The sequence below is a fragment of the Gekko japonicus genome, unplaced genomic scaffold (genome assembly GCF_001447785.1).
Source record: "Gekko japonicus isolate JY-2015 unplaced genomic scaffold, Gekko_japonicus_V1.1 scaffold1046, whole genome shotgun sequence".
NCBI lineage: Eukaryota > Metazoa > Chordata > Lepidosauria > Squamata > Gekkonidae > Gekko > Gekko japonicus.
The window spans coordinates 491,407-516,804 of record NW_015168678.1 but is presented as its reverse complement, the minus strand read 5'-3'; the positions used below and the strand labels follow the sequence as shown (position 1 = coordinate 516,804).

Sequence of the window (25,398 nt, the reverse complement as noted above, 5' to 3'; positions counted from 1 at the left end):
CCCCCCCAGCCCGGCGGACGAGGTCTGGAGCCTCCGTCCGCCGGCTCCCCCCAGCCCCCCTGGCCCCAGTCCAGGCCGGCAGACGAGGCCTGGACCCTCCGTCCACCGCTTCCCCCCGGCCCCTGTCCACAGTCCAGGCCGGGTCCCCTCCCCCCATCCTTTTTCTCTCTCTCCCCTCCCAACATTCTCTCTCTCACCCACTCTGTTTCCCCCCTCTGTTTCTCTGCCCTTCTTCCTTCACAACTATCCTTCCTCCCATTCACTCTCTTTCAATCTCTGTCTTTCTACCCATCTTCCTTCCTTCCTTCCTTCCTTCCTTCCTTCCTTCCTTCCTTCCTTCCTTCCTTCCTTCCTTCCTTTCTCCCTTCCTTTCTTTCCAAATTACTACCACTAACCCCACTCTGTCTCCACCCCTTTTCTCTCTTTCCCCCCTATCTACCTCTGTCTCTCTCTCTCTACCTCCTCTTCTCCATTCCTCCCTTCCACTCGCCCTTCCTTCCTATCTAGGGCCCGTCGTCTACCGCCACGACGGGCTTTCCTTACTAGTACAGATAATAAAGGAGTTAACAACAGATGTGAAAACTAAGTTTGAGTCCAGTGGCACTCTTAAGACCAACAAAGTTTAATTTCTGGGTATAAGTTAAAACTGAGTGACCTAGCATATGTAGCCGATATCTCTGTTAAGCCCTGGGAATTCCATTGTCCTGAGTGTTGTAATAACTTTTAATTCAGCAATCTCCCATTTCAGTCTGTTTCTGAAATTCCTTTGCAATAAAACAGCTACTCTGAGGTCCTCCATTAAGTGCCCTGGGAAATGTTCTCCTACAGGTTTCTCAGTTTTGTGATTCTTGATGTCAGATTTGTGTCCATTTTCCTTTGGCATAGGGTTTGACCTGTTTGTCCTATGTAGAGAACTGAAGGGCATTGTTGGCATTTAAATGATAGAAGAGGAACAAGTGAATAAGCCTGAGATGGTGTAGTTGATATTGTTAGGTCCAGTGATTGACTTGTATGGGTGTATGTGGCAGCAAATTTGGCATCTGGGTTTGTTGCAAGTTCTGGTACCAGTGTCCATGCTCAAATTAGATATTGTATTATTGTGGGTGAGAAGTTGTTTGAGACTGGGAGGCTGTCTGTGCTGTTTGGGTTTGCCCCTCAGTACTTGTGAAAGAGAACTGTCATTGTCCAGTAGAGGTTGTTAAATCAGCGATGAGGCACTGAACTGTTTTGAGTTGTGAACTATATGTGACCACTAGTGGTGTTCTGTTATTGTCTCTTGTGTGCCTGCCTTGCAACAGGTTTTCTCTGGGTACCATCTAGCTTTGTTAATCTGTTTCTTAGCTTCATCAGGTGGGTACTTTAGTTCCAAAAAGGTTTGTTGTAGATCCCTCAAGTGAGAACCTCTGTCAGTAGTATTGGAGTAGATGTGGCTGTAGCATAGAGCCTGGCTGTATACAGTGGATCATTTGGTATATTTAGGATGGTGGCTGGAGACATGTACGTATGTGTGTCGGTCAGTAGGTTTCCAGTATAAGGTGGGGTCTATGTGTATTTTTACAGTAGTGTCCAGAAAATTTATTTCTTGCATAGATTGTTTCATTGTCAGGTTGATTGTGGGGTGAAAGTTGTTGAATGCCTTCTGTTTCACTTCTTGCTCACAGAAGCTTATTATACCTTGAATAAAACTCTGTTTCCACTGGACTCAAACTTTGTTCTGCTTCTTCAGACCAACGCAGCTACCCCACCTGAATCTAATCTCCCAACTGTTATCTTTAAATGAAAAGCAACTGTGGGATTGGGAATGAAGTAAGGGTGTGTGTAAAGTGCCATCAAGTCACAGCCAGTTTGTGGCAACCCTGGAGGTTTTTCAAGGCAAGAGACTAACAGAGGTAGTTTGCCATTGCCTTCCTCTCCATAGCAACTTCTGTGCTCTCCCATCTAAAACCTAACCAGGGTCAACCCTGCTCAGCTTCCAAGATCTCATGAGATCAGGCTAGCCTGGGCCATTCACTTCCTTACTGAAGTAAGGGTGTGAGCTGCTTAACCCTTTCCCTCAGGCCATTTTCTGCTCAAAATCCTGTACACCATTTTCTATGGGGAGAGGACATAGACTGACTACAGAAAAAAAAAACCTTTAGGTGAAAAGGCACTGGCAGGGGAAGATCTTGAGTGGGAAGGGAAACAGTTAACAACCAGTCTCCTACTCTTCCACTCCCCCTGGGATTCCCCTCCCCAAGACATTTCTTCTGACACCAGTTATGGCAGGTCAGGTCACCCATAATATCTTCATTTTACCGCTTGTTAACATGTCTTAAGTCAGACTCCATTTTGTATTTTTTCTAAAATATGTGAAGTAGCCATTCAGTTTAAAACTAGGCCTGAAACATCATTATCCTCATCATGTTTCATCTCCACATTCAGAGAAAGAAACTCTCTTGTGAAGGATATATCCAAAGTACGCTATAGGACTCTCCAAGAGATTAAAGCCATTCACCTAAGGCTGCATTTCACACCTTGGACACAGAATCTGCTGTGGAATTCCAGGCATCCAGCATAAAGTCACTATGAATTTGTTTCTGACATCTGTCTGTAAACGAAATGAAAATATAACAACACACAGTGGATGTATTATTTGAACAAAAAATGGCCTCTGAGGATTTGGGCCAAAAAGGTTGACAAATTGTTCTATAAGTTTCTCTTTCACCTTTTCTCTGTAAACACTCAACAGACCAAAGCCCAGCCAATTGTTCTTCAGTCACCTTACAGCAAACATGCTCTGGATGACAGTGTTAGGCCTGGAAGGGCTGGGTTTAACTCAGTATTTGCCAGGGAGCCCCACCTCTCTCTCTCCATCTTTCAAATCTTCTTCCCTTTCCCATTTTGGCTGGGCACTTCTCTCAGCACAGAACATACAGTGCTCAGAAATGCATGGACAGAGTGGGGTAGAGATTTATATAGTGTGCCCATATCTTGTAAAATGTGCACAGGCTGCATCATTAGAACAGAACAAGCAGTATTTATATGAGCTCCCTGCTAACCCAGAGTCCATGTCCAGCAGCCAAAGCCTGCTATGCTCTTGCTTGTAGTAGTTTACCATCTCAGAAATCACTCTAGACTACTTGCTGACTAGGTGGAAATGTGCACAGAGGCCTGTAGCTACAGTGGGGCATCTCAGGGCCAGGCCCCCCAACTTACTGGCAAGACCCCACAACTCCCCATCCAGCCCAGGGCCCTTGAGCGGTGGTGAGTGCAGGGAAGGAGCTGGGTATTCCTGCGCAGCTGCCTGGCACTATGGTGGCAGTGCAGAGCCAGACAGCACCTATTTCCCCCAAAAAGTCTATTTAACTTTAATTAAATTACCTCTAATTCGATTAGCCAGTGCCCCCTAAGAAATTTAAATGCCCCCTGACTAAAAAAAATCCTGGCTATGGGCCTGTGTGCACATGTCGATGAATATTAAAAGCTTCAATCAGTTCTCGCTTGCAAGTTGCAGGTAGTCAATACAGAAGAGGCTTCTTAGCCCAGATGAGCACACGTGCCAGAATGAGACGGTATAATGGATTTTAGGTGGATGCTTTGTTTTGTGGTTTTTAAATTACTTCCCTGCAAATAGAAACTAGCCTACAAGTAGTAGTGGTTGTAGCCTAGCAATCTCCCTACTATACTAGTTTTCTACTAATCGGGAGGATTTGGGGGGGGGGGTAGTAGAATATTGCCTCACCTGAAGTACTAGTCAGGGTTGCCAGCTCCAGGTTGGGAAATACCTGGAGATTTTAGGGGTGAAGCCTGAGGAGGGTGGGGTTAGGAACTTCAGTGGGCTACAATGCCACAGAGTCCACCTTCCAAAGCAGCCATTTTCTCTATGTGAATTAGTATCTTTCACCCAGAGATGAGTTGTAATAGCGGGAGATCTCTAGCTATCAGAGGTTGGCAACCATAGTACTATTGTACCACTTCATTCTGTTGTGATGTGTAGACCTCCAGTTGGGGAGCCCATGTTCCAGCCATATCATGGTGGTTAATATTTAACCAAGCAGCCTTGCCACAGTTGGCTGTTCAGTGCCCAGCAACCAACATACCCACTTGCCTGTCATGCAGCCTCTGAAGCCACTGCAATGAGGCCAAAGCGGTCCCACTGTACAGGCCACCTGGCAACTATTTCCAGTGAGAAAAACTTCACTGGTTACATTTGCCTGTTTTGACAGTCCTGCCACTGGCATCAACAAGCCACCTTGAAAAGTATGCAGACGGAGAGTGATTTCAGCAAAGTGTACTTTATTCGATCAGGAACAAAATGACTTTGGCCGGCTCGCAGGCCGGCTTATATTCCCCGAGAAACCGCCACCCAAACCACACCCCCACTTCCCAATAGGTTATTCACAGTGGCCGAGAGTCCCATAGGCTCTTGGCCGGGAACTTAGCCCCCTGATTGGAGCAGGCTAGGATCCGCATAGTCCATTGTCTTTTGGAGCGAGGCTCGACGTTTGTGCCTGACTGCGTGGAGCCCAAGCCGGCCACGCGATCTGGACTGGATACATTACACACCTCCTTCCCCATTCTGGGTTGGGGAACTGCAGAAAGCAGCGTAGCAGGATTGCCAGTGCCAACTCTGGATTATGAAATCCTTGTAGATTCGGGGGGGGGGGGTTTGCACTGGAGGCTGGGAGGACAGGGTTTGGTAGGGGTCAGACCTCCGTAGGGTATAATGCTACAGAGTCCACCTTCCACAGCAGCCATTTTCTCCAGGGGAACTGATCTCTATTGCCCAGAGGCCAATTTTAATTCCAGGAGATCCCCAGCCACCACCTGGAGCACTAAGGCCGTAGCACAGTGTAAAAAAATACAAATTGACATGTATCAAACTTGCTTTCAGTGTGCTACCATTATATATTTATACCACCTGGAGACTGGCAACCCCACATGAGAAGGCCTTCCCAGCTGGGCCTGGCTCACTAGCTGAACTTTGTAGCTTAAAGGCCTGGCCGCTGCTGCAGTGTGACGAAGGCAACTGCAATCGATTCCCTTGCATAACCCTATGCAGCCAGGTCAGAAACCCTGGCGCCCGTAAATGCAAGGCCAATCCCAAGACAGGGCAGCAGGGACAGGCACGTGAAGGCAGCGTGCAGTGCAGTGCATGAACGGGGTTCCAAGGGCAGTTTAGGTGGCCACAAGTGGGCTCCCTCTCGCCCAGCTCATAGCTCGAGGGTTATTAGAGCGACTATAGCCAGGCCCCCGGCCCTCCAGGTGTGCCTAGGCAGGTTGCTCCTCTCTTGCGGAATGCGACGGCCTGTCCTCCTCTGCTGCATCGCACCTGCTGGTGAGCGGCGTCAAAGTCCCCCAGGGGACCTGACGGCTTTTGGGCCGGGTAATTTGGAAAAGGCTTACCGGTTCCCCCTCATGGGCTCCGGTTCCTGCTGGCCGATTCCCCCCGGGGGTGTCGTCAGAGGCGGTTGAAAGTCCTCTCGCTCGCGACGAAAGATTAGGGGGCAAAGGGTCAGGCTTGCTAGCGGGCGCTGAGGTGCGATCGGCGTGTTCTCCAGCGCCGGCTTTTACGCGCTAAAGGCAAGAGGGGAGGAGAAAGAAAGTTTCATCATCGCTCCAGAGAGCGGAGCGGGCTTATAAAAACGCCCGGCTCCGGCGCTGTCGCTTGGCTGGCTTTCCATCCTAGCGGATGGGAAGGTGAGAGAAAGTAAGGCAGGCACCTGACTGTGGCAGTCCGTGGAGCTGGAAGCTCACGGTTAACAGGCGCTTGGACCCCGGAGGAGTTGCTTGAGAGCGGTGAGCCGGCGACAATGGGAGTTCAGACCGACAATGGCAAGGCTCCGAGAATCGCCGGCAGCCGACAAGGTTTCAGCACCTGCTTCGGGAACGCCGACTGCAAAATAAAGGTACAATCTCGCCACAGTTGGGGAAGTGTGGGAGAAAGAAGGGCTTCAGCCAACCATTTGTATTTAAATAAGGAAATAGGCTTTAATACACCAGAGTCTAAAGTTTAAAGTTAAACTAGCTGACTTGGGAGTGTTTTAAATTCTGGGCTGCATCTGCATTGCCAGTCAATTCCTGCTGGAAGTTTTAGAGCAGATTTAGGGAGCAGTTCTAAACAGGCCTACTCAGAAGTAAGTCCTTTATTTTTCTGTAGGCCTTAGTCTTGGATAGTGTTTCAGGATTGCAGCCTTAATCTTATTGATCCCAGTGGGGCCATATCTATTTATATCTAAGTCCCTTAAACTTAGGGGCTTTTGAATCCATAATGGCATAGTTCCCTGAACTGTGTCCTGTATATGCTTACTTGAGAGTAAGTACTATTGAACTCACTGAAGCATACTTCTGAGTCAGCAAGCACGTAACTGTGTGCATACATAACTTTTGTTGCAAAACATTACTGAAAGTTAGAGGTTCTCGTGTCAAATAAATTCTAGCTAGGTTGTAGTAATAACCTGCGTTTATAGGGTTGGTTGCTAAGTTATTCTTCTCTTTAGCAAAACACATGACTTTGTTTACATACACCTGAGTGCTTTCAGCCTGATTCATAGTTTCAGTGCAACCCTATGTGTGTCTACTCAAAAGTAAGTCCCATAATGTGTGGTGCTTCTTCCCAGGTAAGTGTGCATAGGATTGCGCTGTCAGAATACTTTTTGTAAAGGTTTATTCAAGGTATGAGCTTTCGTGTGCATGCACACTTTATATAAAAAAGTGCATGCACATGAAAGCTTATACCTTGAATAAAACTTTGTAGGTCTTAAAGGTGCCACTGGACTCTAAATGTGTTGTACTGCTTCAGACCAACACTGCTAACCAACTGGATCTACTTTTTGTTTGTCAATGGGAATCTGCTTAAGTCTCTCTACTGAACTGGATGGTGATTCATCTATCAATCAGTTACTACACTAAGTTATTGTTGCTTTGCTGGAGGTGATACCATCTGACTGCGGCCATTAGGGGATATGAGGCTGTGTTTTTGTAGCATTGCTGTTAATTCTCCAATGGGACATTTAAAAGCCTCACTTCCCCACCTTCTGGTGGTGATGGCTTGTTGTAGGGTTGGGGGTTACAGCTTTGCCTCTTGGGTATGTGTGTGTTCTGTGCATTCAAAGAAACTAGTAGTCACTAGTGCACACTCTTGCCAGCAGAAGACTGTTGAAGTACTGAAAGACGCAGTCTTTGCAGAATAGATTCTGGTTCGCCCCCCCCCCCCCCCCGCTGGAAGAAATGAAAGGCAGCTGTTCAGCAGCTGGGAGAACAAGCATACCATCTGAGCATCTCTTGTGGCCCTTTGATGGGCCACCAAAGAAGTTCAGAAAGATTAGAAGAAAGTGGAGGGAAAGAAAAGACTAATGAGTTTCCTAAGTTAGAGGGCAGTTTTGGTGCTGTGTCAGGCTGCTATCCAGAGCATACATATTTGGGACCCACTCCAAGTGGGTGGTAGAGGCTTGGCGCCTTATGGAGGAAGGCTGGTTAAAAAGGCCATCTTGACCATATGGGTCATGGTGACAAGGTGGGCTGTGGAGAAAAAAACCTGTAACCAGGCACTTTGTAACCAGCTGACCAAGAGGGAAACTCTAATCAAAAGCAAGTTTCTTGTTTGTCTGAAACAAGAGACCACTGAATCTCAAAGGTGCACAAAAAGTCCCAAAGAGGGCAAAATATTTGTAAGATGAATGAGGAGACACATATGCTGGGATGACTAAAATGATCTAGAGTGCAAATGGAGTGATGTGATTGCTTATATTCTTTGGGGATGGAGGCGGACACTGATGAGGCTGCTGTAAGCTCCCCTGAAATGACAAGAGAGGACCAGTTATAAAGAAACCTGCCATCGGAGATTACTCTGAGGCTTGTCATGAGAACTTTGGCTGATGGTGGTAGAGAATCATGATCTCACCTTCCCTTATTTGAATGGCAAGGTCAGCAGGGACAGGTGCCCCCCGCGCTTGATTCACTTGTACATGCCAGAGCAGGGAAAGAGGTGAAGGTGCTATGCTGTCTGCCGGCATTATGTAAGAATGCTGTTTACAGTCTGATAGTAGCACCACAGGGGAAGGTTTGCAAGTGTTTGAACCTGGAGTTTCATGAGGTCACTTAGCAGGTTGGAAATGTTTTGGCTGACGTAGGACCTGTCGGAAAGCAACCCCTGCGACTAGTTCTTAAGAATCAGTGCTCTTTCCTTGTATTTTTCCATGCCAAAATCCATCTCCTTGGCCCATTCTCTCCCTTGCATTCTACAACTTCGTATGTAGACAGTTACCTAGGTGGGCTCTTTGCAGAGAGTAGCAAGACAAGAGGAGCTCAGCATTCCACACAAGGGCTAACAGTATCCTCTGCTATTAACCTGCATCATAAAATTGTGTAGAACAATGCTTGTTGACTGTTAATGAACTTGTATAATGGGTGGAGGTCTGTGTACAATAGATGCTGACTTCACCCACTCTGTCCCCACTCTGAGTGAACATATTAGTTATTTTCTGGATTGTGTTCTAAACTAGCCTCTCCTTGAAACACATCTAATGAATGTACACTTCAGTGCATCTGATGGTGAACTCTGACTTTCAATATCTACCTTATGCTGGTAGTAAATTGTATTAGTCTTTGAAGTGTCACTATTGTGCTGCTGAAGACTAACATGGCTACTCATCTGGAATATATATATATAAAGGCAATGGCGACTCATATAAAGACTCTGAGGCCACTGGTGTAAACTGTCCTGTTCTTGTTCCAGTTGCTGTTCTTTAAAGGTTCAATGAGGCAATTGGCCTCACCCCTTGAAGAATCAAGCAGGACCAGATAGTAACAGATGTTCCCACCCCTAGGAAGTGAGGCTTTTCTTCACCCAGGTAGAGGGATAAAGGGTTCTGACTCCTAACACCAGCAGTGGTGACTGCTGAAGACACAGGGGCAGTCCTTTCCCTGGTTCTTTTGCTCTAACTGCTGTTTTTAAAGGTTCCGTGAGCTGTCCTGTCCCTGGTTCTTTTGCTCTAACTGCTGTTTTTAAAGGTTCTGTGAGGGAAATAGCCCCCAGCAACCATGGTCAGGTAGTGTCTGATATTTTGGTCCAAGCCTAGGTATCAATGCAGACTGTAGCTCCTGACTCTTCCCGATGTTGCGAGTGATAAAGGTTTGTCTCTTGCTTTATTTATTTAAAATATTTATAATCTTGTTTTCTTCCTGGACAAAGACTCAAAGCAGGTAACAATGACATTTTAAACAAATATATCTTTTAAAAAAAAGAATCCAGAAAATAGACACTTGTTTTCAAAGTCAGACAATGTCCTGTGCCCTTCCGATGAGCTCACACACACCCACACCCACACATTTACCTCAGAAGTCTTAAGAGTATAAGCTTTATGGACAATGTCAAGGCCAAGGATGTCAGCAAAAATGTGGTGAGTGTGATGGTCTCTTTTTTTGGTTAACCTACGAAGTCATTTTCTTCTGCACACCTGGTGAATCCCCCCCCCTAGACAGAGACTGCTATCTTGGGGGAGGGGCTTGTTTTACTTGCATTCAGGAACCAGCCACTTGACTATTACATATAGTGGTTATGATGTTTAGAACTATATTTTGGTATAGCCTTCATTCTTGTTGTGATTGTACCCATTCAGGTGACTCTTCTGAAATCAGTTGCCATCAAGTCAAAGGAAATGGCTCTCTGTTATGGCAAAATTAGTTTCCTTATTCATTTAAATATGTATAGGCTGCTTTTCTTCCCATTAGGGGGACTCAAAGTGACTTACAGCATCATTCTCTTCTCATCCCCTTTATCCTCACAGCCCTGTGAGTTAGATTAGGTTGAGTGAAAGCTGAGTGTCCAAAGGTTGCTCAGTGAGTGAGCTTCCAAGGCAGAGTAGGGATTCAAATGGGTCTCTCAGTCCAGTGTTCTAACCACTACACCCAGTGGAATGATGTCTGGCGCTGTTATTCAGCAAGAGTCCCTCTGAGCAGGTGTTTTTTTTCTGCCTTACAAGAGCTGGAGCATTTCCAAGAGCCTACCTGTACAGAATGTGTTGACTGTGTTGGGAACTAAACAAAAAGCATAACTCTCATAAGCACCGTTGTGGTAGCTATGAAACACTGCTGTAGTGCCAGGACAAAGCATTCCTTCATGAAATGCACTCCAAGCTCTGGTCTGTCAGCTCGAGATAATGGAACTTCCATTTGTTTTATGATGCTGTGTTTACAGAGTGCCTTTCTTAAAAGTTTCTCCAGAAATAATAAACAGAGTATTTTCAAATAAAGCAAAGGGCCACTGAGCACTCTGTCCCACCTCCTGCTTCTGTTTCATCTTCTGTGAGGGGGGAGTTCATATTGCTGAATCACTTCAACATGACTGTTTGAGGTGGCCCCAGCTGCTGATGCCGCACTCATGATGGAGGAAGGGGCAGCCAGTGCATCTCCTTCCGTTGTGCTTAGATATTTGGTCTCCAGCATGGATGTTATTTTAGGAATTATGGACGAGGGGCAACAAAAGAGAAACTTTTGAGTCCCCCCCCCGAAATGAGTAATCAGTGACTTGAAAAGAGCCTCTGAATTAAGCTGCCAGAATTGCCCAGGGAAAAGTATAACTCAGTTACTTTTCAGTATTGAATGGAATAACATCTAAGGTCCAGGCAAGACCATTTTGAACTGGACCTTTTAAATAAGCAGGAATTCTTTGAAAGGGATGGGGGGTGTTGCTAGCGAGCCCAATTCTAATTCATTAAGAATTCATAAAAGCAGCAGCCTATAAACAGGACTGTGAATATTCTGTGCTGAAGAACTGCAATTATGAATACATTTTGTGTGTAATTTAGACTGCAATCCTATGCACACTTGTTTTGAGTGTAAGAGCCACTGGCTGTGCATTGGTTTATGCTTCTACTAGTCTTGGCCGATCAGCTTATCTGTATGCAAAGATTCACTGGAAAAAAAGGGGCAAGAAGCTACATAGCTCACTGAATTTACGCCGAATACAGAACCTCTGCCCCCAGACTGTCCATGATTCTAAACTACTGAGATTCTTTTTCAATGTTGCTCTGGCACTTTGAAGTCTGGTCCATAAGGATCAGAAATTTGCTTAAAGAAAAAGGAGAGCCAACATTTTCCTGTTACTGGCTTCTGTACTATCAAATTATCTGCTAGCTGGTACTGACTTGGGTAGCCCAGGCAAGCCTGATCTCATCAGATCTCGGAAACTAAGCAGGGCTGACTCTGGCAAGTACTTGGAAAGGCGACCTCCAAGGTATACCAGAGGCGGGATGCAGAGGCAAGCTAAATCATGCCACTGCTCTAAAAAATGTTAAAGCCCCCAGTAGGGGTCGCCAGAGGTCAACCATGACTTCTAGGCAAGCACACAAACACACACACAATGCTAGCTGCAGGGTGTTTGCTATTTTTAAAAAGCTTCCAAGGGAGGCTGCTGTCATGAGCCAGTGTGGTGTAGTGGATCAGATATTATTCTTGAACCATGCAGAATTGAGTTCTGCTTGTGCCAGTAAGCTCATTGGGTGACCCGTAAACCAATCTGTCTCCCCTCCCCATCTAGCCTATCTGATTGGGTTGTTTTGGGAATAACAAGGTGGGAAACCTGCACTTCCCTGAGTTCCTTTAAGGAGAGGCAATGATGTAAATATAATGAAAAACTAAGTTAGATGAAATGGTTCTATGCACAAGCAAAGGGTGTTCAGAGTATGCCAAAGCTTTGAGAACAGGGGGAACAAAATATTTGAAGCATGCAAAACAGGAAGTCAAGAAAGGCAGAATGCATGCAGTGGCATCATCCTGTGCCTGACATTATCATTTGCAATTTTTCAGGCACTGGAATCTGGAGGAGGTAGGAAGGTCAGACTTGCAGCTCATTCAGAGTTCTGATACCACAATGAAAAAAGAGCATGGAAGGAGGGTAGTGGGTGGAGAAGCCTTTCCCTTTAACAAACGGAGACTCCTCAGGCTATTAGTACAGACTGGAAGACATGACTGGCCTGCTCTCCTCCCGATCTCAGACCAGCAAATGCAATAAAGGCTGCCCTGTGTCACAAATAGGAAAGCAGTTGCACTACAGTAAGTTTCCTGCAGAGATAACTCCATCAAGAGAATTAAGCCACATGCTGAGGTGTATGGCCCTCCACCACTGAGCAAGAGTCACTAACCATTCAGTCTTTGGAGTAAAATCCTTTCTGTGACCCTGTTTTTTTCACCATTCAGATCCCAAGCAGCAGTAAAGCCCATTTAAAGAAGGCAGGTTTGCACAGTTATTTTCAGCTATGTTTTCTCCATATGATCTTGTTCTTGTTCCCGTATTCACCAGTAGCTGTTACTTCCACATTCAGAGGCATTATACACCGCTAAGAAGCAAATCCTGGGAACAAGCAACTGGGGATAGCCATAGCCTTTATGTGAGATGGAAATCTGTCCCACTGCCATTGGAAACAGAATACTAGACCATGTGAACCTTGGCCTGATCCAGCCAGGCAGTTCTTATATTCTTAAGAGGCAGCCCGATTCTGCAGTTCTGCTGATACTTAGATAAGGGAAGCTCAGATAAAGGTCATGAGTGACACTGCAGGTTATATAGTTCTGGGCAGAAACAGAGGGGAGGAGGCTTGAGGTAGCCTAAGTGGGAGGGAATGGTTGTGGGCAAAGGGGGCAAATAAAGAGATAGTGAAGATTATGCATTGCCTCCTATGATGATGGTCACTTAACAAAAGAACTGGAACCACTGATAAGAGGGATCCAAAGATTTATATGGTTTCAATGCAATCAAGTGTAAGGAAGGATGGTTTGCCAAGGGACACATGCCTGCTTATTCTAGCAATCCTTTTTACTCCACCCTTTCTCCAGGAACTTAGGGGTGGCAAATGTGGGTTGCTCATCTCCTCCATTTTATCTTCACAGCAGCAACCTATTGAGTTAGGTTAGGCTGAGTAAGACTTACTGGCTTACCAGTAATTCACCCAGTGCATTTCATGGTGAATGGGGATTTGAGCCCAGGTCTGCCTGGGCCCAGCTCAGCATTCTTAACCAGTGGTGACTCTCAGCTTGCCTATAGGGAAGCTGCTTCTGCTGTAATTCTTCAGACTGAGCACATTTTAGTGAGGCCCATGAATCCAATTCCTTCAAGTTCTGAAAATACCTGCCTTTGCTTAGAACAAATTCTTGATGGTTCAAAGGATGTTGTAGGGCGGTGTTGCTGGCTGCTTTTCTAAATGGCTGCTGCGGAAATGTTGGTGGGAAAACAGGGTGTAATAACTTGTGATTGAATCAGGATGTAGCTTACATTTATCTTGGCAGCACTGAGGATAGGGGTAGACCAGGGGAAAAGAGGTCCTTGCAAATGAGAGAGATGTGATTTTGAGAATTTCCTCGCTGAGTGTCTGGGTTCAGAGAATGAGCAAGACAGTTGAGAAGAGAAAGGTCAGGAATGCAGGAAATGAAGTTACCTTGTTATCTGTTACCTCGGAGTATGTGGTTGATACTGAACTTCTGAAACTCTTTAATGTGCATGTGTATCACAAGGTGTCCTTCACTTTTATAGATTTTTGTTTTGGGTGGTTCATTTCTCCAAGGACATGCCAAGTAGAGTTTTTATATGGACAATTTGATAATCAAAAGGCAGAAAGTGCCATGGGGAGCATTAGCGGCTGCTAGCCAAACCATTTTGGGGATCAAAGAGTAGGCCAGCCCATTTTATAGAGGGAGGGGTAGCTGGGTGCCTGAGTGTCAGCAAGGAGTGGTCACTGTAGATAAGATTAGCATGAGGGATGGGAGTGTTGCTGATTTTCAGAACAAGGGCCTGGCCTCAGGTGCTGGGGTGAGAAGAGAGTGTAGGTCAAGAAAAGCAAAAGGGATCCGAAGCCCCAGAGGAAGGCAGTATTTCACTCTGGTACTTATCTGCAAAATGAGAAAGCGCACAAAGAAAGTACAAAGGTCAAGCCCTAGCGTAAAAACATACATACGCATGCTGGGAAGCAAACAAATTAAAATAGTGGCAACAGGATTCAGGAAGCTCTGCACGTGCTTTCTCTGAACTTTTTCTTGCCAGCGAAATGAATGCAGAGACCAGTGGATTATTGGATAACTAAGGCAGTTCTTGGCCATTGCAGGGGGAAGAAGCCCCAAATCCACAAGGTTGGGTGTTTGATACTTTGGCTATAGAAATTATCTCTCTAATGACTGGATTGGGGGTGACAAATTTAAATTGGATATCAGCATGTTAGTCATGTCTCTTGAGAAACCTGTATAAGGGTCAAGAAGCGACAGTTAGAACCGGATATGGAACAACTGATTGGTTTAGCATAGGAAAAGGAGTACGACAAGGATGTATATTGTCACCTTGGTTATTTAATATATATGCAGAGTATATCATGCGAAATGCTGGCCTGGATGAATCACAAGCGGGAATTAAGATTGCTGGGGAAAAGATCAACAACCTCAGATATGCAGACGATACCACTTTAATGGCAGAAAGTGAAGAGGACCTAAAGAGCCTCTTGCTCATGGTAAAAGAGGAGAGCGCAAAAGTGGGCTTGAAGCTCAACATAAAAAAAAACTGGACTGCAAGGAGATCAAATCAGTCAATCCTAAAATAAATCAACTCTGACTGTTCCCTGGAAGGCCAGATAATGAAACTGAAGCTCAAATACTTTGGCCACCAAATGAGAAGGGAGCACTCACTGGAGAAGACCCTGATGCTGGAAAAGATTGAAGGTCAAAGAAGGCGGGGATGGCAAAAGATGAGATGGTTAGATGGTGAGATGGTTAGACAGTGTCATAGATGCAATGAACATGAAATTGAGCAAACATCAGAGGATGGTGGAAGACGGGAAGGCCTGGCGTGATCTGGTCCATGGGGTCGCGAAGAGTCGGACTCGATTGTGCGACTGAACAACAATAGAGTTACACACAGGAAGTATGTAATAATATAAAATACATAACCACGCTGATACAATGGGTAGGCAGACCAATTGGGCAATCCCCCTAAATAGTCTAAATTTTCAGTCCACTCAGTTGCAGCTGGGGAGAGTTCAAAGAGCTCTGTCACATCACTCTGGAAAGCATGACGCTCACATTCCGGTGACAGATGGGAAATAGTTTGCGGGCTGTATCACAATCATATTTTTGTCATGGTGTTTTATCCCATTTAAAGAACAGGTCTGCACATCTGTCAAAGCCTGTTTGTATTTATTTAATTATAAGAATATCCCACCCTATCCCACAAGTGAGCTCAGGGCAGCTCACAATACATAAAATATACAATGAAGTAGGAATAAACATAATTAAAACCAAATTTAAAACAATCAGAACAAGATGGCAACTAAGCCAAAACAATAACTCCAGGGCGATCCATAGTGCCTCCTGCAGGATGTTAGTCAAATAATAAATTCCTGTGGGCAGGGGAGGCTGAGATGGTTGAACGTCCACTGCCTCAGCCAAAGGCCTGGTGGAACTGCTCTGTTTTACAGTATTCTACTAGCTGTCTTCCATACTTTACATGGCAAGTCAAATCCTGTGGACCTCTTGTTGGTGTTTATCAGGTTATGGATATTGGGTGGAGCTGATTGCATCCATGTTTGAGACCATTCATTCCCTAGACTGAAATGTTGTGATTGCAGGATGTGTACTGATCTTATTGCTGGGTGTTGGGATCTTAGTCTGGATAGGCCCGCATCAGCCATATCTTTGTGGATGAGGCATTCTCTGTTTTAATTTATTTTTCTGTATTCACAAGGAAGAGCATCTTGTCTTCAGCGATGTGAGCAGTTAAAAAGTTTCAAAGTTGCACATAGCAAAGGGGGGGATCTGAAGAAATGTAACAGGCATAACAAGGACTTCATAAGCATAATGTAATATACATTGTGCATATTGGACTTTAAATAATGATGCCTGGCAGATTTTTAAAAATGCACAAGCTAGCAACAGAGTTTAGGTCACTGGCATATTGTCTGGAGCTAGGCAGTTTGGCAATCAGGGCTGCTCAGGTCCCTCTCAGCCCTCCCTGGTCTCTTCCTGATGGCACAGTGATGAGAGGTAGGTGGCCATAACACCAGAAACTCTGTCCAGACTAGGGTTGCTGTTACGTATTAAGTTCTATTGTAAGCTTGAGTTCTGGACAGGATTGTAAGTCCACCAATCAGAGCTGCGCAACACTCTGGAGGGAAGCACTCTGATTGGACCTTATCTGTAAATAGTGATTGGTTGTTAGCTGACATGTGGGCGTGGCTACCTAAGCCCGGACTGTTTAAAAGAGAGCCTGTTGCTCTATGTTTTTGTCTCGTTCTGATTTCTTCTGACTTCATTAATAAAAGCTGATTCACGGTTCACAAGCTGCGTTGAGTCTCGTATTCAACAGTTGCCATCCCCCTGATGTGGGTGGGGGCTCCCACAATTTCGAGCTCTCTGAACCGCCTGCTGGCTAGCTGTCGACAGGGAGACCCCTGCCCCCCCCCCGAAGAACTCCACAGTGCCAGACATGCCTGGCACAATGATATCACCCAGAGGTGATGTAATTACACTGGACACATCACGGGAGGGATGCTCTAGCATTCAGCCAAGAACTCTATAGTGACCATAGAGTTTAGGGGCAAATGCTGGAGCGTCCCCCCAGTGACGTGCCTAGTGCGATGACATCACCTCTGGGTGATATCATTGTGATGCACACACAAAGCGTGTGTGCAAGGAGACCCCAGAGAGAGGACTGGAGCCCCCCCACTGCCAAAAGTTAGGGACCTGGCAACCCTAGGCCACACAGAAGCATCCTGGCACCATCCTTGAATAAGAATGACAGGTAAGGTGGAAGTTTCTGTTGGCACCCCCACCCTCCAAAGCCTGCTAATGGTATAGCATATTTTGGGGGGGTTGTGTGACAGCACTGGGTCTAGTTTGTATAATTTCAAATCTAGAACTCCAGGCCTAACTGTGATCAATCCTGAAGTCTATACAATTTATCTAATGATAACAAAACTGGAGGGGGACCATCCTGGGGAAGCAAATCACCCCAGAAATTATGTCTTTAATTCTCTTGTAATGGTCTTGTGCACACACAACCCTTCATCCTTACTCTTCGCTGACAACTGAAAGTTTTATGTCATGTTTCTTCAACACAGACTGCTTCCATACGTATTGTACAATGCACTCCCAATGCACTTTCAAGGCACTTTAGCAATGGTTTGCAACTGGATTTTCTTAGAGGGAGCATTGCAGATGACTGCTTCTCACATGGACAGTTCTATGTGGCCTGCTCCAGAGTGAGCTCACCAAGCAGCCTGATAATCCTAGCACCTGAGGGCAGAACCACCAATGTGGTCTACAGAGAGGTCCTTCAGTGGGGGGGGGGGGACCCAGAACATTAGGCCTACCAAATCTCGCCAAATCGCAGCGGGGGATCTGCATGTCTTTGCAGAATCCTTGCTGCGGGGACGGCGAGACATGTTGCACCGCCATCACGAGGACATGACGCTATGTGTCGCTCTGTTTGGAGCCCCGTTGCCAGAGCGACGCGTAGCGTCAGATCCTGGCGACGGTGGGTGCAATGCGTCTCGCTGTCCCCGCGGCAAGGATTCTGTGAAGACCTATGATCCCCCGCCGCGACTTGGCAACTCTAAAGAACATACGTCTCACTTTATTTTTTACACTACAATCTTCTCCATGAGAATTCCTACAACAAATGTTACATTTCAAACTTCACATCATCAGTATTATAAATAGATTTATGGAACTTAAATACTGTAGTGAGCATGTGTATCAGGCTGGTATCAAAATAAATGAGAACCAGTCAACTCTCAGAAATCTTCTTATACCTGCTAGTCAATAAATGTTAGAAGACTGGAAACATTCTCATATGTGGTGCAGGGACCAGGTTCTGCTCTGCAAAAATGTTTCTGTAGCCAGTTATCTTTCTCAAAGGTCTATTTTATATTGGGGAAGTTTACTCCTATAGGGTTGCCAAGTCCAGGTTGGGAAATTCTTGGAGATTTGGGAGTGAGGCCTAAGGGGTGGGGTTTGGGCAGGGGCCTCAGTGGGGTATAATGCTATAGAGGTCACCCCCTGAAGCAGCCATTTCCCCCAAGAGAACTGATCTCTGTTGCCTGGAGATCAGTTGTAATTCTAGGAGATTTCCAGGTTGCACCTGGTGGCTGCCAACTCTACTTATTATTCTCCACTAAAGACCTGTGTATTAAAAAAGCAATTGATCATGATACATGATGCTTAAAAGCTTATTTCTTGTGGGGAAAATGCTGATTAAGGTACTTTCTGTTAAATGTCTTGAAGGCTCCTTGCCTGAAAAATCTTTTGTTGCCCTGAGCTACCTCTGTCTGCCCCACAGCATGCCGATAATTCTCTTTCTTTCTACTTAATACTTTTAAGATTATTGATTAATTTATGACCTGCTTTTCTCCCATGAGGACCCAAAGCAGTGCCCATTGTCTTCCCATTGTCTTCTCTCCCTGTGAGGTAGGTTAGCCCGTGTGTGTGTGATTGGCCTAATCTTTAGTGATAATACATTTGGTGGTTGCTGTATGCTTGAGTTTGGCCTTGGTGGCTGACATTCCAGCCATTTAGGGCTGCCAAGTGGGGGCGGGTGGCAGGTAAACCCCCGCTTTGGAGGCCCAATTTCCGAATCGGGCCCCGGGGGGAACCCCACCCCTGCGTGCGCGTCACCAGGAAGTGACGTGGGCACGCCGGGCACGCTGGGGGCGGGGCCACGGCCATACAAGGGAAAACTCTATGGTTTTCCCTTGTATGGCCGTGGCCCCGGCCCCAGCATGCCTGGCGTCCTACCGTCACTTTCAGGTGACGTGTGTGCGGAGCGGGCACACACAAGACGCCGGCCAGGAGCCCCCCCGCTCCCGGCGAAGATACACTTGGCAACCCTACAGCCATTGTACCTTATATCTTCTGCTGTGCTTCGGAACAATACTTCTAAAGTGTTACAACATAGGCTGCATTTCATAACAGATGTTTGAGTGTTGTTTTAGTAATTGTTTAAGGGTAAACAAAGTTGTTGACTGACTGTGTTATCTAATATAAGCTGTGAGAAAAAGGAGGGTATACATGATGAAAGAGTTCAGGCAATGTCAGATACAATGTCAGATACTAATTGTAAGTATACATGGCATCGAGTCAGCATATATTGCATGAGGAAGTAAATCTTTGAGAAGCCCACTTTCTTTGGGGCCCTGGGTAAAAGTTCAGGATGGGACCCCATAACTACTGCCATCACCCCACTGGGGCCAAGCAAGGAGTGGCCTTTGCCCTGTGCATGGCAGATGGGAGCTGTTGCCCAACAGGTTTACCTGAGCCCCAGATAGAACAGGCACAAGAGAGCTTGCTGCCCAAGTTCCAGATGGCATGGACCCAAGTGGCTGTTGCCAAGGCTGGGCAGCCCAAGCCTCTAATAGGCCACATATGAGTGGTGGCAGCAGGATCCTACTGTTTTTCTTCTTTTTCCTCCTCATAAGAACATAAGAGACGCCAACGTTGGATCAGGCCAAAGGCCCATCCAGTCCAACACTCTGTCACACAGTGGCCAAAAATACCAGGTGCCATCAGGAGGTCCACCAGTGGGGCCAGGACATTAGAAGCCCTCCCACTGTTGACCCCCCAAGCACCAAGAAGACAGAGCATCATATCTATACCTTGTGGCTAATAGCCACTGATGGACCTCTGCTCCATATGCTTATCTAATTCCCTTTTGAAGCCGTCCATGCTTGTAGCCGCCACCACTTCCTGTGGCAGTGAATTCCATGTGTTAATCACTCTTTGGGTGAAGAAGTACTTCTTTTTATCCATTCTAACCTGACCACTCAGCAATTTCATTGAGTACCCACGAGTTCTTGTATTGTGAGAAAGGGAGAAAAGTACCTCTTTCTCTACCTGCTCTATCCCATGCATAATCTTATAAACCTCAATCATGTCACCCCTCAGTCATCATTTCTCCAAGCTAAAGAGCCCTAAGCACTTTAACCTTTCCTCATAGGGAAAGTGTTCCAACCCTTTTATCATTCGAGTTGCCCTTTTCTGCACTTTTTCCAAAGCTATAATATCCTTTTTAAGGTGTGGTGACCAGAACTGCACACAGTATTCCAAATGAGGTCGCACCATTGATTTATATAGGGGCATTATGATATTGGCTGATCTGTTTTCAATACCCTTCCTAATAATCCCCAGCATAGCATTGGCCTTCTTTATTGCAGTCACACACTGTCTCGACATTTTCAGTGAGTTATCTACTACAACTCCAAGATCTCTCTCTTGATCAGTCTCTGCCAGTTCAGACCCCATCAACGTGTATTTATATTTAGGATTTTTGGCTCCAATGTGCATCACCTTGCACTTGGCCACATTGAACCCCATTTGCCATGTTGACGCCCACTCGCCCATCCTTGACAGATCCCCTTGGAGTGCCTCACAATCCTCACTGGTTTTCACCACCCTGAACAACTTCGTATCATCCGCAAATTTAGCCACTTCACTGCTTACTCCCATCTCCAAATCATTAATGAACAAGTTAAAAAGCAGTGGACCAAGTACTGATCCCTGCGGTACCCCACTGCTTACCACCCTCCACTGAGAAAATTGCCCACCTACACTCACTCTCTGTTTTCTATGAACTAGCCAGTTTTTGATCCATAAAAGGACTTGTCCTTCTATCCCATGATTTTTGAGCTTACTTAGGAGCCTTTGATGAGGAACTTTATCAAAAGCTTTCTGGAAGTCAAGGTAAATAATATCTATTGGATCCCCCTTGTCCACATGTTTGTTCACCCCCTCAAAGAACACTAACAGGTTAGTGAGACAAGATCTTCCCTTACAGAAACCGTGCTGAGTCTGCCTCAATAGGTTTTGTTCATCTATGTGCCTACTAATTCTTTCCTTAATAATGGTTTCCACCAATTTACCCGGTATCGACGTCAGACTGACTGGCCTGTAATTTCCCGGATCTCCTCTGGAACCCTTTTTAAAGATGGGAGTGACATTAGCTACCTTCCAATCCTCAGGAATGGAGGCAGATTTTAAGGAAAGATTACATATCTTTGTCAGGAGATCTACAAGTTCACATTTGAGTTCTTTCAGAACTCTCGGATGTATGCCATCTGGGCCTGGTGATTTATCAGTTTTTAAGTTGTCTATCAGTTTTAGGACCTCCTCTCTCGTCACCTCAATCTGACTCAGGTCTTTCAACACCCCTCCTGAAATCAGTGGTTCTGGAGTGGGCAAGCACTTCTCATCTTCCACAGTGAAGACGGAGGCAAAAAATGCATTTAGCTTCTCAGCCATTTCCCTATCATCCTTCAATACTCCTTTTACCCCTTGGTCGTCCAAGGGCCCCACTGCCTCCCTGGCTGGTTTCCTGTTTCTAATGTATTTGAAGAAAGTTTTATTGTTGGTTTTTACGTTTTTTGCTATATGCTCCTCATATTCCCTTTTTGCCTGCCTGACCTCAGACTTGCATTTTATTTGCCATAGCCTGTGTTCCGTTTTATCAGCCTCACTGTGACTAGCTTTCCACTGCTTAAAGGAATCCTTTTTAGCTTTTACAGCTTCCATTACTTTGTTAACCATGCAGGCTTTTTCCTATATCTACTTGTGCCTTTCCTAACCTGCGGAATATATATATATATATATATATTTGCGCTTCTAGGATCATAGTTTTAAATAGTTTCCAAGCTTCCCCAATGGTTTTGACCCTTTCTATTTTTCCTTTCAGTTTCCTCCCCACATGTCCCCTCATATCAGAGAAGTTACCCCTTTTAAAGTTAAAAGTGGTTGTGTGAGTCTTTTTGGCCAATTCCCTATTTATACAGATGTTGAACTCAACAACATTATGATCACTGTTCCCAAGCGGTGCAGTCACTTTTACATCTCTCACCAGGTCTTGAGTGTTACTTAGGACCAAATCAAGGATCGCCTCTCCCCTGGTAGGTCCTCCAGCAAGGGAGTCTCCCAGCACGGGGCCCGAGCCAGCTGCCCCAGTGCCCATAGGCTAAGACTACCCCTGCCTGTGTAAGATGGAAATCTGTTGTTGCTACAAGACTATGTAGCATCTGGGTGTGAAGAGAAAGATGCCTATGTAATCTATCTAACTTTAAAAGTAAGGCTTGGCTTGGTAGACAGGGAAGCAGCTTGTATAAACAGCCTGCAGCCATGATCATTCATCCATTCTTAAAGGTAAACATTAGAGTGATTGAAAAGGTGATTGAAGAAAGCTTAGAGGCATGTGCCTGGTGATAGGTGCGTGTGGATGCATGCCTTGGTTTTGTGTCTTTTTCATAGCGTCCCTAAATATTGCTAAGGTTTGCCTGAGGTTGAGAAATGTGATCTGGCTTGGGTGGTCTGACTCCCTGCTGTATGAAAGTCGCTTAACTTACAATGAAGAAGGTTGAAGAGAAATACCTGTGCACCTGACTGGTTTTATAGCAAGCCTTTCTTTGAGAGGTCTTCATTTGTTTTTTCCCCTGGGTTGGCTCATGTGTTAATGTTGCACCCTCTTTGCTTTGCTCACTTGGTGCGAGTCATCCACTTGCACAAGCAGTGTAATGGCTGAGGTGTTCTGCTTCCAGACTGCAACTCTACCTGCAGTCTTTGACTTGTTGATGAAGAGAAACAAGTCAATTGGAATTCCCTTTTTGATTTCCTTTAGTGTGCTTCCTGATGTTGTCTTTTTCCTACAGGCTTTGCAGTATTATCCCTGAGACTGCTTTCTGATTCTTGCTGTCCAGTTGTGTGGATGACAGACAGCAGACCTTTGCTTCCCTGAAAAAGTACATTAAATGCCCATTTGCCTGTTACTTACACACACACACACACACAAATATACAAACTTGAGCAGCTAATTTTTCCTCTCCCCTCCTTTTTATTTATGCTTCGCTGCTCTCAGCATTCAATGCCTGGAGCATTTTCATTGTTCACCAGGTGATGTTTAAAAGTTTTTCTTTTCCTTCAGGTTAATTTGCAATGTCATATATTTCTGCATACCTGGGGAGTCCATCAAGCAGAGAGAGAGCCCTACCTTGTGTGAGAGTGGCCTGTTTTTGCTGATTTCATGATTGTTGTGTGGGGGGGGGCAGTTTAAACAGGTTCAAGGAAAAGTGGGAGCCAGCTAAATATAGATCAAATAGAGAACAGCCTGCTGTGTCTCAGGATGTGGAACACTTCCTTTCCTTAGCCTAGTTAATAGACAGCTTTCATCCTTGTTTCTCTGTTCTGTTTGTCTTTTTCACAACAAAAATATATCCAACCCTTATTCATTCCTTCCACTTTTTTATGTATTGCAAGGCTCTGAGCAGCTTACATGATATGTAAGATTTTATAGCAGAAGAAGGGGAAACCACAATGAAATGGAATTCTGTGAACATGACCAAAACAGCTGTGGTCCAATGGCAGCCATTCTGACAACAGCTTGCAGTTGTTAAGCATGTTCATGCTGGAGGTTATTAGCCAGTGCCTGGCGCCAGATTGTCTACCCCCTTGCATTTGCTTCCATAGGGCAACTGGTTGTTGTGGTTGTGTTCTTTCTTGAAGGAAAGAGGAAAGGGTTTCCCAGCAAGTACTGATTCTCTGGCCTGTGGTTAAGGCCAAGCTGATCTTCCCCTTGCTGGTGTTCATTCTGGGATGGGGGAGCTGCACCCTTATATGAACAGCCATGCTCGATAAGACCAGTGGTCCATCTAACTCACCATCCTTTTTTGCTCAAAGGCCAGCCAGATGCTTTTGGAAAGTCTGCACGTAGAAAATGAAGGCTGGTCTTCAGAATTGCTTCCCAGTGGCTGATACTCGGTACAGTAGCACACTGAACCTGGAGATTCCAGTGAGCTGTCATGGTCAGTAGCTGCCAACAGACCAGATACTTTGTTAATTGGTCTGAAGGCTGAGGTCTGTAACTTAGTTATACAATGTGTGAAGAAGTACCTTCTCTTGTTTGTCCTGAATCTTTCACTCATAAATTTCATTGGGACACCCTAAAGAAAATGTATGGCATTTCACATTTTTATGAGAGCAGGAGGAAAAAGCCCTCTTTATCCACTACACATGGCTTAATTTTATAAATGTCTGTTATACGCACCCATCATGTCTTCCAATCATCCCTCCTTCTTTTGGCCACTACAGCTGTAAAGCAGTTATGGAGATCACCTTTGTAATCCACATGTAACCTAATTAAAGGGACAGCTGAGACAACTACAGTATTTTTCAGGACTAGTCAGGTCTGTGGTGGCTGTATGGCTTTGAAATAGCTGTAAACTAGGCGAGTGGTTAGGGCATCTGACTAACACCCAGGGAATCCAGGTATACGTTTCCACTCTGGGTGACACTCAGGGTGACCTTGGGTCATTTACTCTCTCTACCTAATTTACCTGGCAGGGTTGTTATGAAGCTAAAATGGGGAGAACATGCAGGGGTTTTTTCGTAGAAAAAGAGCTAGGGGGACTCATTAGCATAACTCATTAGCATATGCCACACCCCTGACATCACCGGAAGTGTGTCATAAGGCCACACCCCCTGACATCACTGGAAGTGTGTCATAAGGCCACAACCCCTGCCATCACCGGAAGTGTGTCATAAGGCCACACCCACCACTCAGTTAATCTTAGTCTTAAAGGTTAGTCTAACCACAACAGACACCCTGTGAGGTAGGTGGGGCTGAGAGAGCTCTGACAGAAACTGCTCTTTTTCAAGAACAGCTTGCCAGAACAATATGAGCAATATCCTGAGGAAATTGTGAAACCTGCCAAAAGTGAAACTGAAAACAAATTTCATAAATACACAGGAATGCCAGGTATCTGGAATCCCACAATTTTTAAAAAAAAATATCAGGATATACAGTGCATATGGACTGATTCACAGAAAAAGACACTCAAAGCCATTTTAAACAGTATATCACTCAACTGATTGAAGAGGCTATTGCCTACTACCATGAAGTATTAAAGAATCAGCTGCATAAAACCATCAGCAATCCCAAGCAGGTGCCTAAGGCCACATAGCAAGCTCCTGGCAGAGGCATAATTCTAACTGCAGAGATACCATGATTCATAGCTCAGTCTTTTAGTCACTACACTATATTAGTCTTCAACACAATTTTATCTATTTTCAGTAACTGGTTTCTGGAGAGAAAAGCAACAACAAGCACATCAGTGAAGACCTAGTACCAGAGTGCCAAAAAGGAAAGCTGTTTGGTAATAGATGAAGTACAAAATATGTAGCTATTCACATTCCAGTTACCAGGAGTGTTCCCTCTAAGCTGAGTTAGTGTGAGCTAGCTCACAGCTTTTAAGCCTCTGGCTCACATATTTTTCTCTTCACTCAGGAAGAAGGGCTCCAAAGGCAAACTAACTGATGCAGTAGCCAAATCACTTGCTTACAGCTTTAATGCCAGTGGCTCACAAGGTAGAAATTTTGCTCACAAGACTCCACAGCTTAGAGGGAACATTG

General features: G+C 45.4%; 1 protein-coding gene across 1 annotated transcript in view; it reads left to right on the top strand.

Moving 5' to 3' along the window:
- Positions 1–5,724: 5,724 nt before the first annotated feature.
- Positions 5,725–25,398, top strand: part of SLCO2A1 (solute carrier organic anion transporter family member 2A1) — a 79,997-nt gene continuing 60,323 nt past the window's right edge. Inside the window, exon 1 of the mRNA XM_015415383.1 lies at positions 5,725–5,888. Within this exon, the coding sequence (XP_015270869.1) occupies positions 5,793–5,888 (96 nt within the window). The 5' untranslated portion in view covers positions 5,725–5,792. The remainder of the gene's footprint in view (positions 5,889–25,398) is intronic.